This window comes from Camelina sativa, chromosome 1, assembly GCF_000633955.1.
Source record: "Camelina sativa cultivar DH55 chromosome 1, Cs, whole genome shotgun sequence".
NCBI classification, from domain to species: Eukaryota; Viridiplantae; Streptophyta; class Magnoliopsida; order Brassicales; family Brassicaceae; genus Camelina; species Camelina sativa.
In genome coordinates, this window is record NC_025685.1 from 6,895,088 (window position 1) to 6,909,375 (window position 14,288).

At 36.0% G+C, this 14,288-nt stretch overlaps 3 protein-coding genes and 2 pseudogenes across 3 annotated transcripts; all 5 read right to left on the reverse strand.

Annotated features, from left to right (window-relative positions):
* Positions 1-1,344, reverse strand: LOC104704905 (annotated as a pseudogene).
* LOC104780539 (putative disease resistance protein At3g15700) lies at positions 4,805-6,559 on the reverse strand. The gene is made up of 4 exons (XM_010505042.1): positions 5,775-6,559; positions 5,319-5,657; positions 5,165-5,208; positions 4,805-5,028 (listed from the first exon to the last, which is right to left on the reverse strand). Exons 1-3 carry the CDS (start codon positions 6,544-6,546, stop codon positions 5,183-5,185), a joined length of 1,137 nt encoding a protein of 378 aa, XP_010503344.1. The 5' UTR covers positions 6,547-6,559; the 3' UTR covers positions 4,805-5,028; positions 5,165-5,182.
* Positions 7,272-8,659, reverse strand: LOC104780549 (annotated as a pseudogene).
* On the reverse strand, positions 10,019-11,526 carry LOC104780558 (signal peptidase complex catalytic subunit SEC11C; the record flags this gene model as incomplete). Its single annotated transcript, XM_010505060.2, is given in 8 exon segments — positions 10,019-10,292; positions 10,398-10,455; positions 10,563-10,650; positions 10,736-10,781; positions 10,893-10,928; positions 11,036-11,107; positions 11,204-11,316; positions 11,437-11,526. Coding segments are annotated over 8 exon segments (543 nt in total). The 3' UTR covers positions 10,019-10,241.
* LOC104780569 (probable polygalacturonase At3g15720) lies at positions 12,318-14,282 on the reverse strand. Its single transcript, XM_019240194.1, has 7 exons — positions 14,203-14,282; positions 13,926-14,084; positions 13,622-13,829; positions 13,304-13,385; positions 13,107-13,215; positions 12,890-13,012; positions 12,318-12,799 (listed from the first exon to the last, which is right to left on the reverse strand). Exons 1-7 carry the CDS (start codon positions 14,266-14,268, stop codon positions 12,377-12,379), a joined length of 1,170 nt encoding a protein of 389 aa, XP_019095739.1. The 5' UTR covers positions 14,269-14,282; the 3' UTR covers positions 12,318-12,376.

The window sequence follows — 14,288 nt, forward strand, 5'->3', positions numbered from 1 at the left end:
TCATATACATAGATGATTATTCAAAGAATATGACCAAGGTAAAATAAGAAAAACACATATAATTGCGTAGTCACCTCTTTTTCTTTTGTTGCAAGCAGCAGGTAGCTCGATTTGGACCAAACTTGGAACGTAGTTAAAAATAACTGGCCAATTTGGCCAATAATGGGTATGGCCTTCACCATTTGGATGATCCATCAGACCAAAACCAAATTCGATGACTTTATTATCCTCCCCGAGAAAGTATATCTTGTCGATGGCCTTGTTGTCGTCTTGTTTTCATGTCTCACTACACACGGCGACTTTCTTATCCTCGTCAAGCAAAAAGTGGACATAAGAAGTAATTTGAAGATCAGGGCTCAAATCCAATGCGAAAACCTTGCTCCAGGACACCGCTTTCACTTTGGTGGTCTCATCAATTTTACTCGTCACCCATATCTCAGCCTTGGATGCAGCATCGGGCTGTAAAAACAAGGAAAGCTTCTCTTCTCTGACAACGGAAAGGCTCAAAACTTCATATTCTGGACGCTGATAGGGGAGAGGCACAAATAGAGATGATTTCTCAGTGGAAAAATCAAATCTGAGCAATGACAAGCCAAGAAGATGCGGTTTGATTTCTCATTAGCCAAAAAGTAAGCACTTCCCTTTAAGAACACGGCGTGTTCAGAGCAATCAATGGACCAGCCTGGTGGTGTGAGACCAGCCTGGTGGTGTGAGACCACCATCAGGAATCCTCCTCCACGAATCACAAGAGTTAAGCTCGTAGATTTCTATATCTTCTTCATAAGCATCAACGCACAAAATTTTGTAGCTTTTTCTTTTACTGCAAGCCTTGTTCTTGTTCTTGTCTTGGTAGTAGTATCCGAGAACTAATCTATTAAGTTTATGCCAACGATCAATGCCGACTTCGATCCACCTGGTTTGACCAGTAAACGGGTTCCAAACAACTATTCTAGAGTCCAAATCGCTGGCACTGCATAACAATAAGCCATCGCAGTGAAAGACTTGAGCTATATCGAACTGACGTGAATTGTCAAAATACAGATCAGGAAGGCTAAGCTCTCTTTTTACCTCTACAGATGGAGGAGGAACATAATCTCCATGGTGGAGAAGATTGATGCTCAACGGACAGATCCTGAACTTCGCTGTCGAGAAGAGAAAGCGAAACTCCTTTGGGGCTTTATCGCAGTGCTCACTCGCGAATCTCCTATCATCTTTGTATAAACGGTTCCATCCTTTGCTAGTACATCGTAACCGTTTCAGGGATGTGGCCGGAACGCGACAGAGTATCTCCTCTACCAAATCGTCGTTCAAAAGATCCAGTATCGTCATTGAGCTCTCAATATATTCTAGGGTTCGCTTTTCAGCTTTCCTCTCCCTCAAGGAAGGCCTCAATTTTATATATATACATATAATGTCGAAAGACGAAATTTAACAAATTCTGAATGTATTTTATAGTTAACATTAAAATACCAGATTTGGAAACTTTACAAAGTCTTTTATAAAATCATAACACTGTTGTATAACAGTATTTAGAAACTAAAAGGCTGCAGACGATTGCTCTCCACGATCGACAGTAAACAGGAATTAGACAATCTCGTAATTAAAACATTTTTGTCCAAATCGAAGGACGGATGTGTTCACCCGACCAGTTGGTCAACGTCCTCATCTCTGTCTGTCTCCGTCTGTCGCAGGGGCGGATCTAAAGAAGAGGAAGGTGGGGCATGTGTCCTACTAGAAGTTGAATAACATATACGATTCCTCCATATTTTCCTTTTTATTTCTTTTTTCCCACGTTTCCACTTTTATGTACACATATTTTCTTTCTTATTTTAATTCTTCACTTCTTTCATGTTTTTATATTTGGTGATTCGTTGTAAACATTTTTGTTTTGCTTTCACTTAATTATTTATATACCAAAACATATATATTGATTCTTTAGTATTTTTTTTAACAAATTAGTCTTCTTAAGTCGTTTATGTAAAGTTGTAAACCAGTATTACTATTATCTACGTTATGATATATTAAATAAAAATTATATTCAGTGAATTTAGTAAATTTTTATTCATTATATATTTTTAAAATATATAAATCAATGAAATGGTGTTCTTCATAAATGTTTTTTTCAATGTTTAGATTTTAAAACCTCATATTTTAAAATATATGAGATGCTACAAATAATAATTATTAGTATTAAAATTTTCATATGTTCCCCAGGTTAATAATATTTCGTCTGGATAGTGCATTTCTGTCCCGTTTCATGTTATAAGCTCTGTTTTAACTTATGAGAGAGAGTCCTCTACATTATGCTCTCTGTTTTGGTCTAATAGGAGAACTTAGAACTTCCTCTAGGTTTTGTATGTTCTAATAGAGAACTTAGAACTTCCTCTAGGTCTCTATGTTCTAATATAAATTCATTTACAGATGGCTCTTGAAGCTTACAAAGGCTTGCCCCGTCTGGCCAAACTCGCCAAACTCCAAGTTGAACATCCATACCCTTGACAAGGAAATTCTAAGCCTCACAGGTGTGAGAATGTTCCAGTAGCGTTGTAACTCATTGAAGCAAAATGAACTTGAAACTGATTCTGATCATGACAAAATGAACATGAATGCTTTCTTCTTCTTTAATCTTTCCTTGCTTATCTTAAAACTTCTCCATTACAATGTAATGGATGTTTTCTTGTTTTCTCATATGGAACAGAGCCTGTAGGATACAATATACAGAGCGGTGCCTTAGTTATAAGTTTGGAAACATTCGCCTACCGCCTCTGGTTTCCTAGAAACATTAAAGTGCCAAGTTAAAATAATATTATTGTAAGTTTAGACCATGTTATCTATATAAACGTGATTTTACATATATAATCAAATATAATTCTGATTTACTTTTAAAATAAAAACTATTCACACAAACTAAACTTCAGTTTTGGAATTAAAATAGAGATGAACTACTATGGACTTCTCATTTTATTCTTCATATAGTTGTTTTGAATGTTGTATAGTTGCTAAAACGATATTCACGGTCATCGTAAATTCTATTTTCTTATCCACTTTAGGGAAAATATGCAAATAGCCTACCTTAGATTTTAAGTTAATTTTTACAATTTATCTGTTATATGTATTATAAAATTATTTCATAAGAATTTTAAAAAAATGATCTAATACATAAGTTATAAGTTCGCCTCCGGCCTTAATTATCGTTGGGGCGACTCTGACAATGATGCTCTCATCTCGATCCTTCCCTCTTTCCCAGAAGCTTCAGTGAAACAAATTTCGAGCTGGTTTTGAGTTATGATGACACTGCATGTGCCATGTGTATGATTTTAGATAAATAAATTTCATTCATATTTAATTTGTGTAATGTTTCTCTTTTGCTTGTATGAAAGTTTTTCTTTAAAACTGTTTTATTCTGATAGGTGTGCACATGTGAGAGGCACATGTGCAGATTTAAAGAGAAGCATGAGAAAAATAGGGTATAAATAGAGATGGAGATGAAACATAGAGGTATCCTGCGTGATCATTGAAGTTGAGAGTTTGTTAGAGAGCCTGCGTGCTCTGTTCATGGTGATAGGAGAGGAGCACTGTAACTTCTATCTTATCAATTAGGGTTTATCATTGTATTAGGGATTGAGAAGAGATAAGAGAGAAGAGAGAAGAGATCACACCTTCAAACTTATCACATTCTGTGTTTTCTTTATATAAAAACACATTATGGTACTTTTTTATATATATATATAATCATACATAGATGATTCATACAATCCCAAGATTTTTTACGATCTCCCGGGTTAAAACGCTAGGTGATGATGATTCTAATAGTTAAAGATTTGGGCATTGTTGTTGTTATTGACAGTCGATTCAAAAACGTTGGAGAAGAAGCCGCTTTCTGAATTTCTGTATAAATGCCTCTGCCCTTTCGTTGATATCACGTTCCTTCACCACTGGGTTCCTCGCCAGAATTTTCTCCACCGATGGGACTCTCTTCGCCTGTTCTCTGAGCTTCCTTGGCTCGTGGGTTGATGATCTGTAAGCAGAAAACACGAGATGAGAGAAACGTTGATCCATATGAAGTTTCCTTAACTCTAATGCTTCTTGCTAGCTTTCTAATGGTTTAGTACTCCAAAGTGATGATTAGTGTGATATATATATATATATATAGATACGTATATGCATATATAATTTATAATTTTATGATTGAAGATGGCTCTAGATACATTGAACTTCTGATAGAATAAGCTTTTTTTGATTGAAATAAACATTATTTTATAGTGCTAAATCATTAGATACGCATATTTTGTGTAGATTTACAAACTGTTCTCCTTTGAAAACTACTACTTTTGAAGCTTGATTTTTTTTTCCTAATCTTAAATCAATCTTTTCAAAGAATTTCAGGTTCTTTTCCTTCATTGTCTTGATGATTAACTGCTTTAACTGTTATTATAGATAAACATTCCAATGATATACGCTAACTAGTGACTACTGACTACACACATCAATGCATATTTTTTGACGAACTAATGCATATTAAAGTATATAGTAATTAGTGAATATAAATTGATGATGTGAAGTTTCCAGAAAAATACAAAGGAAAGACAGATAAAAAAGCATGTGCCGTGATGAATACAACATAATTTTTTGTTTTTTATCATATGACCTAAATTCCTGCCTAACTCTCACTTTAGCTAATTAAGAAGCATATACCCTTCAGGAGATTTTGTTTCGATCAATAACAACGAAAAGAAGATAAACTCGTAAACAGATTAATCCATGTGCGCATAATTTAGAGAGACGTCATCTATATTCACGAGAATCAAACTTTTTCGACCAAGAAAACGACAAATTGAATACCAAAACCAATAATTAATCATCAAAACATTGCAAGCCTTCAACCAAGTTCTTCAAACTCTAGCCGGTGACATATATAACACATTTAACTCTCAAATAGAGATACACAAATGAACTACGTACAATGATTTAATCTCCCTAATCCAAATTACGCAACTATCTTTAAGCTCTCCATGCACAACACGATTCCTAAAAAGAAGAAACGAAGTAAGAAACGAGTTTGTAAGAAAAGTACAATTTTATCTGATGAACCAGTCAATGGACTAGTTAATCTGAATATCAGAAAACTAATTATTTTTAAACATGCCGTAAGTTTATAAAATACCTCTATCGAGTGTCCATATTAGTTCCTGTCCAGTAACTTGAGAACTGTTATAGAATTATATAAAACCTTAGTAAATAATAATATACACACGAAAATGAAGCCTAAGAGTTAAAAGAGTAACAAACTAGTAATATATATGTTAAAAATATTGGACCTGAGAAATTGGGAGGAGAGTTACTCAAGATGTACAAAGCGTCACGCCATTCCTGAGGTGTTTTCTTAGAAGCCATGGCTCGGCCAATTGTGACAAGAGCCAGCGGGAGGCCATCGCACTTGGCTGCAACCTCCTGAGCAACTTTGGTTATGTCCGGGTGGCTCTTCACTGTCTCTTCTCCAGCATTCTTCTTAAACAAGTCCCAAGCTCTCTCCCATGGCAGCTTCTCCATTTTAATCTTAGTTTGTGCTCCCATTTCCCGACAAACCTCGTCCGAGCAGGTTGTGAACACAATCTTCGATCTGTTCTGTCCGTCCGGCGGTGGCACACCAGCTTTCACTGTTGGACAAATTTAAAACCATAAATATTATAACCATATTTAAGATTAGGGCAACTCATGAAAACTTGGTTTACAAGTAATATAGTTTCTTGGATGGATCATAAGTAATCGTATACCTAGATCGACTTTCTCCCAAACGTCGTCGAGGAACAAAGCGAATCGTCGTTTGCTAAGTATCTCGAAGATCTTACCAGCTTTCTCTTCCTCTGTCTTGCTCGTCCACGACCTATCAAGAAACCCTATCTTCTCTCGGATCGTGTCCTGAATCTTCTCAAGATTCAGATCTTTGGACACAAACACCCAAATCACAAAGTCAAACCCATTTGACTTGTGCTGAAGCAACCTGTTGTTGACCTGAGTCAGCACCGTCGTCTTCCCAACACCTTCCACGCCGTATAACCCAATAATCCCGGTGTTATCCACGGTCATACACCTCCACACTAGCCCCGAAACCGCCTCCAAACCTACCGTCTGATCATCTCTATCAACGGTCGAAACCATCATCGATCCACCAATGCCACTATTCTCAACCACTACATCGAATGTTCCTCTGCTCTTTATCTCCTGAACCTCTTTCAGCTTCTTGCAAAGCTTCTTGTCCATCTTGTGATAGCTCATCATGCTCGATCCATTTGAAGAAGAAGAAGACATCATCCTTATCAACATCTCTTCTGCTTCTTTGATCGCTACGTCGGCTTGTCTAAGCCAGACCTGGACTTTTTCGAGCCGCTTCAGCTTCTGCTGGTCTTCATACATTTTGACTCGTTTCATCACATTGTTGCGGAGATCCTTGAGCTCCTCCGTCGCGGTTTCCAGCTTCTTCACGTTATCGTTCTCTTTTCCGACGTAGATGCATCGTGTCACCATACTCTTGAAATCTTTCCCCATCCTTCGATCTCTCTTTTTTTTCTTTAATTTCACGAATACTCAAAGAACATATAAGTTATAACCATATGTATAAAGATATTATTCAATTCAATCGTGTGATTATTGTTAATTAGATGCATTGACCAGCTAATTAAAGTGGCATTGGTACACATTAGTATACTGAATTCGTATACGAATCAATGATCGTGTGATTAATGTAACAAATAAACATTAGTATACTGATTTTTCTTTGTTAAACAAACAAACAAAACAAATAGTTGATTGTCGCCTGTTATGGTTATCATGTCATGTATTTAGATAAATGTGAGAATTCAATCTACACTTTAAAATATTAGACACTCATTGGTCATTGCGTTACTGATTATATGAGTTCAGGCTTCAAGCTACAATCTTCAGACATAAGTTACACTTCATGTCCTTACTTATATTTCAATCGCTTTTTAGTTTGCCCCCTATATTAGAATTAAATCAATGTTCATAGCTTCTTTAAATAATAAGGATTCCCAAAAATTCGAAAAATCTCCACCTGAGTGGAACTCATAGACGAACGCTGTTTAAGAAATTGTCACTGCTGATTTTAAGATAAAAGCAAAACTGTATATATTTATAAAAAGAGTGGCGTATATGATTGTACAGTTTAAAAGTCACCAAAAGATGATGGCTACAAAGATTGGTTAACTGAGTGTTGCAGAAGCTACTTCTTAAACAACGACCAGCCTTTTTTGTGTAGTCTCAGTCTTTGGATGTGATAACGAGCAATCCCAATGCACCAATGAGTATATACTATAAGAAGAGAAGATGGAAAAAGATGTGTTAATAGTGAGTACATATATCTTAAATTCAGAAACCATGACAAGTCGCAGCCCGTGTTAGAGGACTGTACCTTGATGATAGGCTTCTCAGTCATAATAATAGTCACCCATCCAACATAAGGCAAGAACCTGAAAAACAAAAGCTTGAAATTTTCATACCAGTTCAATGAGATCATAAGGGAACAAAAGCTTGTTGAATTAGAGTGTTTACCCAACAGCTCTGCCCATGATATGGTGCCTATGAAGCCAAAGTTGTCCTTCAGCATAGAGAACGATGTCATCTATTTTATTGTTGTCACCTGGAAAATGCAAAGGTGTGTCAATTAATCCACGAATTGGCTACTATAAAGGGTTATTCATTCAGACCAACATAAACTAGCACCTTATGTCAGAACATCAACTTCTTTAGTATCTCCTCTCTCATGAACCTATAATTTGTTAAAAGAACAACAACAACAGTAAAGAGTAAGACATCACAAGTGTAACTATCCTGAACATTCAAGTTGAATAACGTCCAGTCAGAGATGATAATGAGAAAAATGTACTAGAAACATTACTTTGATGGCTCGATGAACAATGGGAATTTCACGACCCTGAAAGAAGAAGCAACAAGGCAAATTCAAACCAACTAAGAGAAAAGAAACTAAAAGGAAGATAGTAAGTAAATATGGTGGAAACAGAACAAGAGACACACACTTACATCAACACTAAAAACAACAATCTCGCCTGCTCGAATAGGCTCTTTGGTCATCCGCAAGAACAATATATCCCCCTGTCACATTAGCCTCAAATCAATAACCAAGAACCACCACTCAATCTAACAGCAACAAGTAAACTACTTTCAAACTCTAAAACCACAAATGACTTTACTCTCTGAAAGCCAGGTTCCATGCTTTCTGAGAGAACAACAACAACAGGTGATTCACTCCCAGTGACACATATCAATGCTTTCCAAATTATCAATGCAGATGTAACGATCATACCTAAACCCAAAAACAAAATCAAGAAATCATAATTATCATATCAAAAGATGTGACATTTGGTGAATTCTAGATACTAAAAACATATGAGATGAGGAAGTTAAATCAAGGCGTATATAGAAACGTACCTAGAGTGATAGCCTGAGTAAGAAGCTGACGGAACTTGATAGCTTTGATGGAATCAACATTTTCTCCGATGAAACCCATTATTCTTCTTCCTTCAGTTTCCCAAAGCCAAAATGATTTGAGAGATTTTCTGATCCCTGTTGAGTTTTGACCCTTCTCATCTCTCCAAACGCGTTTCAGTGGCCAAGAAGAGAAGAGAAGAAGAAAACACAGAATTTTTTTCTTCAAAGAGCATTTCTTATAAATCGGTTTAAGTTTTTNTTTTTTTTTTTTTTTTTTTTTTTTTTTTTTTTTTTTTTTTTACTACAAGTCAAACCGGTTTAAAATATTGACGAGTATGTTTGATTTTTAGTCCCTTTGACTATACATTTATTACGGAAACACCACTACATAGACTTTTAGTATTAATTCTCAATTTCTCACTAATATCTAATCACTTCAATTAGAATCCATGTGGTGACGGAACTTATAAAAACAATTAGATTACAAACTCCGATTGCTTTATCATCCACTCGTGTAATATACTTTTTCAGTTTTCCATTAATTATCTTAAAAATGTATGTAACCAAAGAGATAAATGAAATCCCATATTGGATCTTGCATTGCATCGGTTGTGTTCTTGGCTACACTGATTGTGCCAACATGCAAGTTTGTTCGGGTAATTGCGGCGATGGCAATCTATCTGTGGTAAGGGTACTGTCTCGCTTTCTAGACCAGGTCGCATTCTAGACCCCTTACGTTTAAACACTGTCCTTGTCCAATGTCCGACTTCTCCCGAACCTGATGATGCGGTTTCTATTTTCACGTCTCTCAAGAAATTTTCTGTGCACGGTACTCTCTCGCTGCACCTGAAGTCAACTCCGTACTTTGACTTCGACGTCCCAATGAAATTACTATACACCAATTTGCTCACTTCCACTGCCGACGACTACAAACCAAAGGGGAAACAACACAATCTTATGATCAAAGTTAGTAAATTTGCAGTACGTACCTAATGATCTTGAAATCTTTCCCCATCCTTGGATCTCTTTTTTTCTTTCTTTAATTCCACGAATTAATCACTCAAACAACATATAAGTTATAACCATATGTATAAAGATGATCGTGTTAGCCATGGCTTGTACTGACCCGCACGTTGTGTTTTGTTTATTTATTCATGTGCTAGTCGTTGGAGAACCTCATGGTTTATTTATTTATACTATTATTCAATTCGATCGTGTGATTAATGTTAATTAGATGCAATTGACCAGCTACTTTGACAATATTATGATTAAATAAAAAAAAACATAAGTATAGTGTTCTTTGTTTTGTCGTCTGTTATGGTTATCATGTCATATACTTACAATCCTGCATAAAAATTTTAATGAGGAAACATAAAGTGTGAAAATACAATCTACTAGACCCTCATTGGTCATTGCGTTACTGATTGTCTGATTCTATGAGTTCAGGCTTCAAGTTACTATCTTCAGGCATAAGTTAGGCTTATTTGCATATAAGGTCCTCATTTATATTTCAATCGGCTTTTAGACTGCCCCGCTATTTTAGAATTAAATCAATTAAGTACACATCCCTACAGAACTCATAGAAAACGCTGTTTAAGAAATTGTCACTGCTGATTTAAAGAGTAAAAGCAAAACTGTCCATATTTATAGAAAGAGTGGCTTATATGATTCTACAGTTTAAAAAGTCACCAAAAGATGATGGCTACAAAGATTGGTGAACTGAGGGTTGCAGAAGCTACTTCTTTAACAACGACCAGCCTTTTTTTTTTGTCGTCTCAGTCTTTGGATGTGATAACGAGCAAACCCAATGCACCAATGAGTATATACTGAAGGAAGAGAAGATGGAAAAAAATGTGTTAATAGTGAGTACTGTACATATACCTCAAAGTCAGAAACCATGACAAACCCGAAGCCGTGTTAGAAGAATTTACCTTGATGATAGGCTTCTCAGTCATGATAATAGTCACCCATCCAACATAAGGCAAGAACCTGAAAAAGAGCAAAAGGGAACCATTTACCACTATTGAACTTTTCATACCAGTTTCATCAATGAACTCACACGGGTACAAAATCTTGTTGGAACAGAGTGTTTTTACCCAACAGCTCTGCCCATGATATGATGCCTATGAAGCCAAAGTTGTCCTTCAGCATAGAGACCAATGTCATCAATGTCATTGTTGTCACCTAGAAAACGCAAAAGTGTGTCAATTAATCCACGAATTAGCTACTACTATAAAGGGCTATTCATTCAGACCAACAAAACTAGCACCTTTTGTCAGAACATCAACTTCTTTAGTATCTCCCCTCTCATGAACCTATAATGTGTTAAAACAAGAACAACAACAGAAAAGAGTAAGACATCAAATGTAAGTATCCTGAACATTCAAGTTAAAAAACGTTCAGAGATGATAATGAGAAAATGTTACTTTGATTGCTCGATGAACAATGGGAATTTCACGACCCTGAGAGAAGAAGCAACAAGGCAAATTTAAACCAACTAAGAGAAAAGAAACTACATGGAAGATAGTAAGTAAATATGGTGGAAACATAACAAGAGACACACACTTACATCAACACTAAAAACAACAATCTCGCCAGCTCGAATAGGCTCTTTGGTCATCCGCAAGAACAATATATCCCCCTGTTACATTAGCCTCAAATCAAAATCAAGAACCACCACATTATCTAACAGCAACAAGTAAACTACTTTCAAACTCTAAAACCATAAGTGACTCACTCTCTGAAAGCCAGGTTCCATGCTTTCTGAGAGAACAACAACCACAGGGGATTCACTCCCAGTGACACATATCAATGCCTTCCAAATTATCAATGCAGATGTAACGATCATACCTAAACCCAAAAACAAAATCAAGAAATCATAATTATCATATCAAAGCTTCTCAAAGATGTAACCTTGGCGAATTCTAGATACCAATCAAACACAGATGAGGAAGTCGTATAGAAACGAACCGAGAGTGATAGCCTGAGTGAGAAGCTGACGGATCTTGATAGCTTTGATGGAATCTACAGTTTCACCGATGAAACCCATTATTCTTCTTCCTTCAATTTCCCAAAACCAATATGATTGAGAGATTTCAGATCCCTTTTGACCCTTCTCCTCTCCCCCAAACGCGTTTCAGTGGACAAGAAGAGAAGAAAACACAGATTTTTTTCTTCGAAGAGCGTTTCTGATAAATCGGTTTAAGTATACCGAAATTTCGGTTTTTCTTTTTTCACTACAAGTCAAACCGGTTAAGTATACCGAAATTTCGGTTTTTTTTTTTTTAATACAAGTCAAACTGGTTTAATATATTGATGAGTATGTTTGATTTTAATCCCTTGACTTTATTACGGAAACACCACTATTCAAGATTGGTAATTGATTTAAGATTTGTTTTATAGTTTTTGATGTTTGAAATTTTGGGGTTTTTAATTGTTCTTTTTGTTATAAATTTTAAAATTAAGAAACATCTCCTTGAAAAAAATAGGCTTTGAGAATAAACTCCAAAACATGGGTTTTGACTTTTGAAAATGATGTTGAAAAAAAAAGACATGGGTTTTCTCTAATTGATTTGGCATTAAATCTTAGATATACAACTAAAAAAATTAATAAAACTAATAAAATAGTTAAATTTCTTCTATAGATATGCAACTAATAAAATTAGTCATAATTGCTAATTCTCTAATTGATTTGGCCTAAAATCCTATATAATTAAATTTCGAATTTGATTACTAATTGTAAGTTTTTTTTTCAATGATACAGTCATACAGCCCACATATACAACAAGAATCCGGATATATTGTTCCCATTCTCACTTCAATTTGAAATCCATGTGGTGACGAAACGCATAAAAACAAGGGTTACTTTATCATCTCCACTTGTATAATATACTTTTTCAGTTTCCATTAATTATCTAAAACTGTATGTAACGAAAGAGATAAATGAAATTAATAATATGACATTGGAAACTGTAAGTCGTTTCCCTCCGCTTTCAAATTCCCATATTGGATCTTGCATTGGTTGTGTTCTTGGTTGCACTGATTGTGCCAACATGCAAGTTTGTTCAGGCAATTGTGGCGATGACAGAATATCTGTGGTAAGGGCTAAGCATTCTAGACCTGGTACAGCAAGTGTGGACGCACCTCTCACGTTTAAACACTGTCCTTGTGCGACTTGTCCCGATCCTGATGAGGCGGTTGCTATTTTCACGTCTCTCAAGAAAATATCTGTGCACGGTACTCTTTCACTGCACCTGAAGTCAACTCCGTACTCTGACTTTGACGTCCCAACGAAATTACTATACATCACATTGCTCACTTCCACTGCCGACGACTAAAAAAAACCAAAACAATTTGTTTTTTTTACATTTTCTTATCAAAAACAATCTTATGATCAAAGTTAGTAACAATTTGCGGTACGCACCTTATGATCTTTGGCTTTATCAGAGTCTCCTCCGTTGTAGAGCTGATCAATTATAATTGGATTTTCTACATTGTCTAGAGTTATTCCATGGAAAGTGATCATTCTTGCGTATCCCGATCCGCCCTATGTATATTAGGAGATGTTATTATAAGAACAAGAAAAGAAACACTAATGTAAATGACTTAATGAGAGATTATTAGAAAATTCAAAAAAGTACCTGCCAAGTTTTGATCCGAGCCCCATTCGTAGTTCCTCTGAAGTTACAGTTTTGGACACATACATTCTCAACGGTAGCTGTCTCCCCATCTTTTCCCAAGCTTCCTATGCTATATATTTTACAATATACATGGTTTTTAGTATATAGTATATACTATATAAAATAACATTACTTTGGTAGATTTTTAATTAGTTAACCTTATTCCATGGCCTGGTCCGCAGTCTATACCGGAAATCCGGATGTTTGACGTCCCTGAACTTATCGCTATGCAATCATCACCTAGTAATGAGTATAACGACATGTGAATGATACATCAATTAAGATAATCAGTAAATTCCAAACGACATTATATGGATGCGACATTCGGTGGACCGTCTATTTTGACATGTAACAAGATTGCATTCATACAGGAACTAGTTCTAAAGCTGCTTTTGTTTTAATAATGTATGTAATCTGAGGCAATACTAAAAAATTGCCAAGAGTCCCCAAAAGTAGTTAGAAATTGAGTTTCATACCGGTTGCGATGAGGCAGTCCTGGATGACAACGTTGGATGAACCGCCTACGTCGATTCCATCAGTGTTAGGACTTGATTCCGGCGCATTTATCCGGAGACTTGAGATGGTCGCGTAGTTGCAATCGTTAATGTGAATGTGAGCCATTGGACTATCTACGTGCGTTAACCCACTCAATCTAAGGTTGTTGCAGCTCTTGAACTTCAATGCCTAACCTCATAATATCTCGTTTTCTTAAATTTTAATAAAACTGAAAACAAAACGAATCAATGTTTTGGAAAATGAAACACCTAACGTGACACTCACGGTAGGTCTGGAGCCTTTGTGTTCCCACCAGCTCGAACCCTGGCCGTTAATTTCGCCGCCACCTTCAACCACAAGTCCTTCAATGTCTGCAAAAAGAATCCATTGATCTTTGTCTCCTTTCCAATTTCCTTTACTCGATGCAACCAGATTGCCTAAAATCTTTGATTAAATGACTAATTACTAACCATAGCATATTATTCGTTGTTACTTTATTAACAGAAAAAGCATATTCGTCATTAATCTCTCAAAAAACAGAAAACAGGGGAAAACAGAGTACCTGAACAAAAATAGGGGCCGATTTGCAAGAACCTTGAAACTTCAGGGGCTGTAACAGAAATGTCATCCCTGCCGGCACGACAAGCT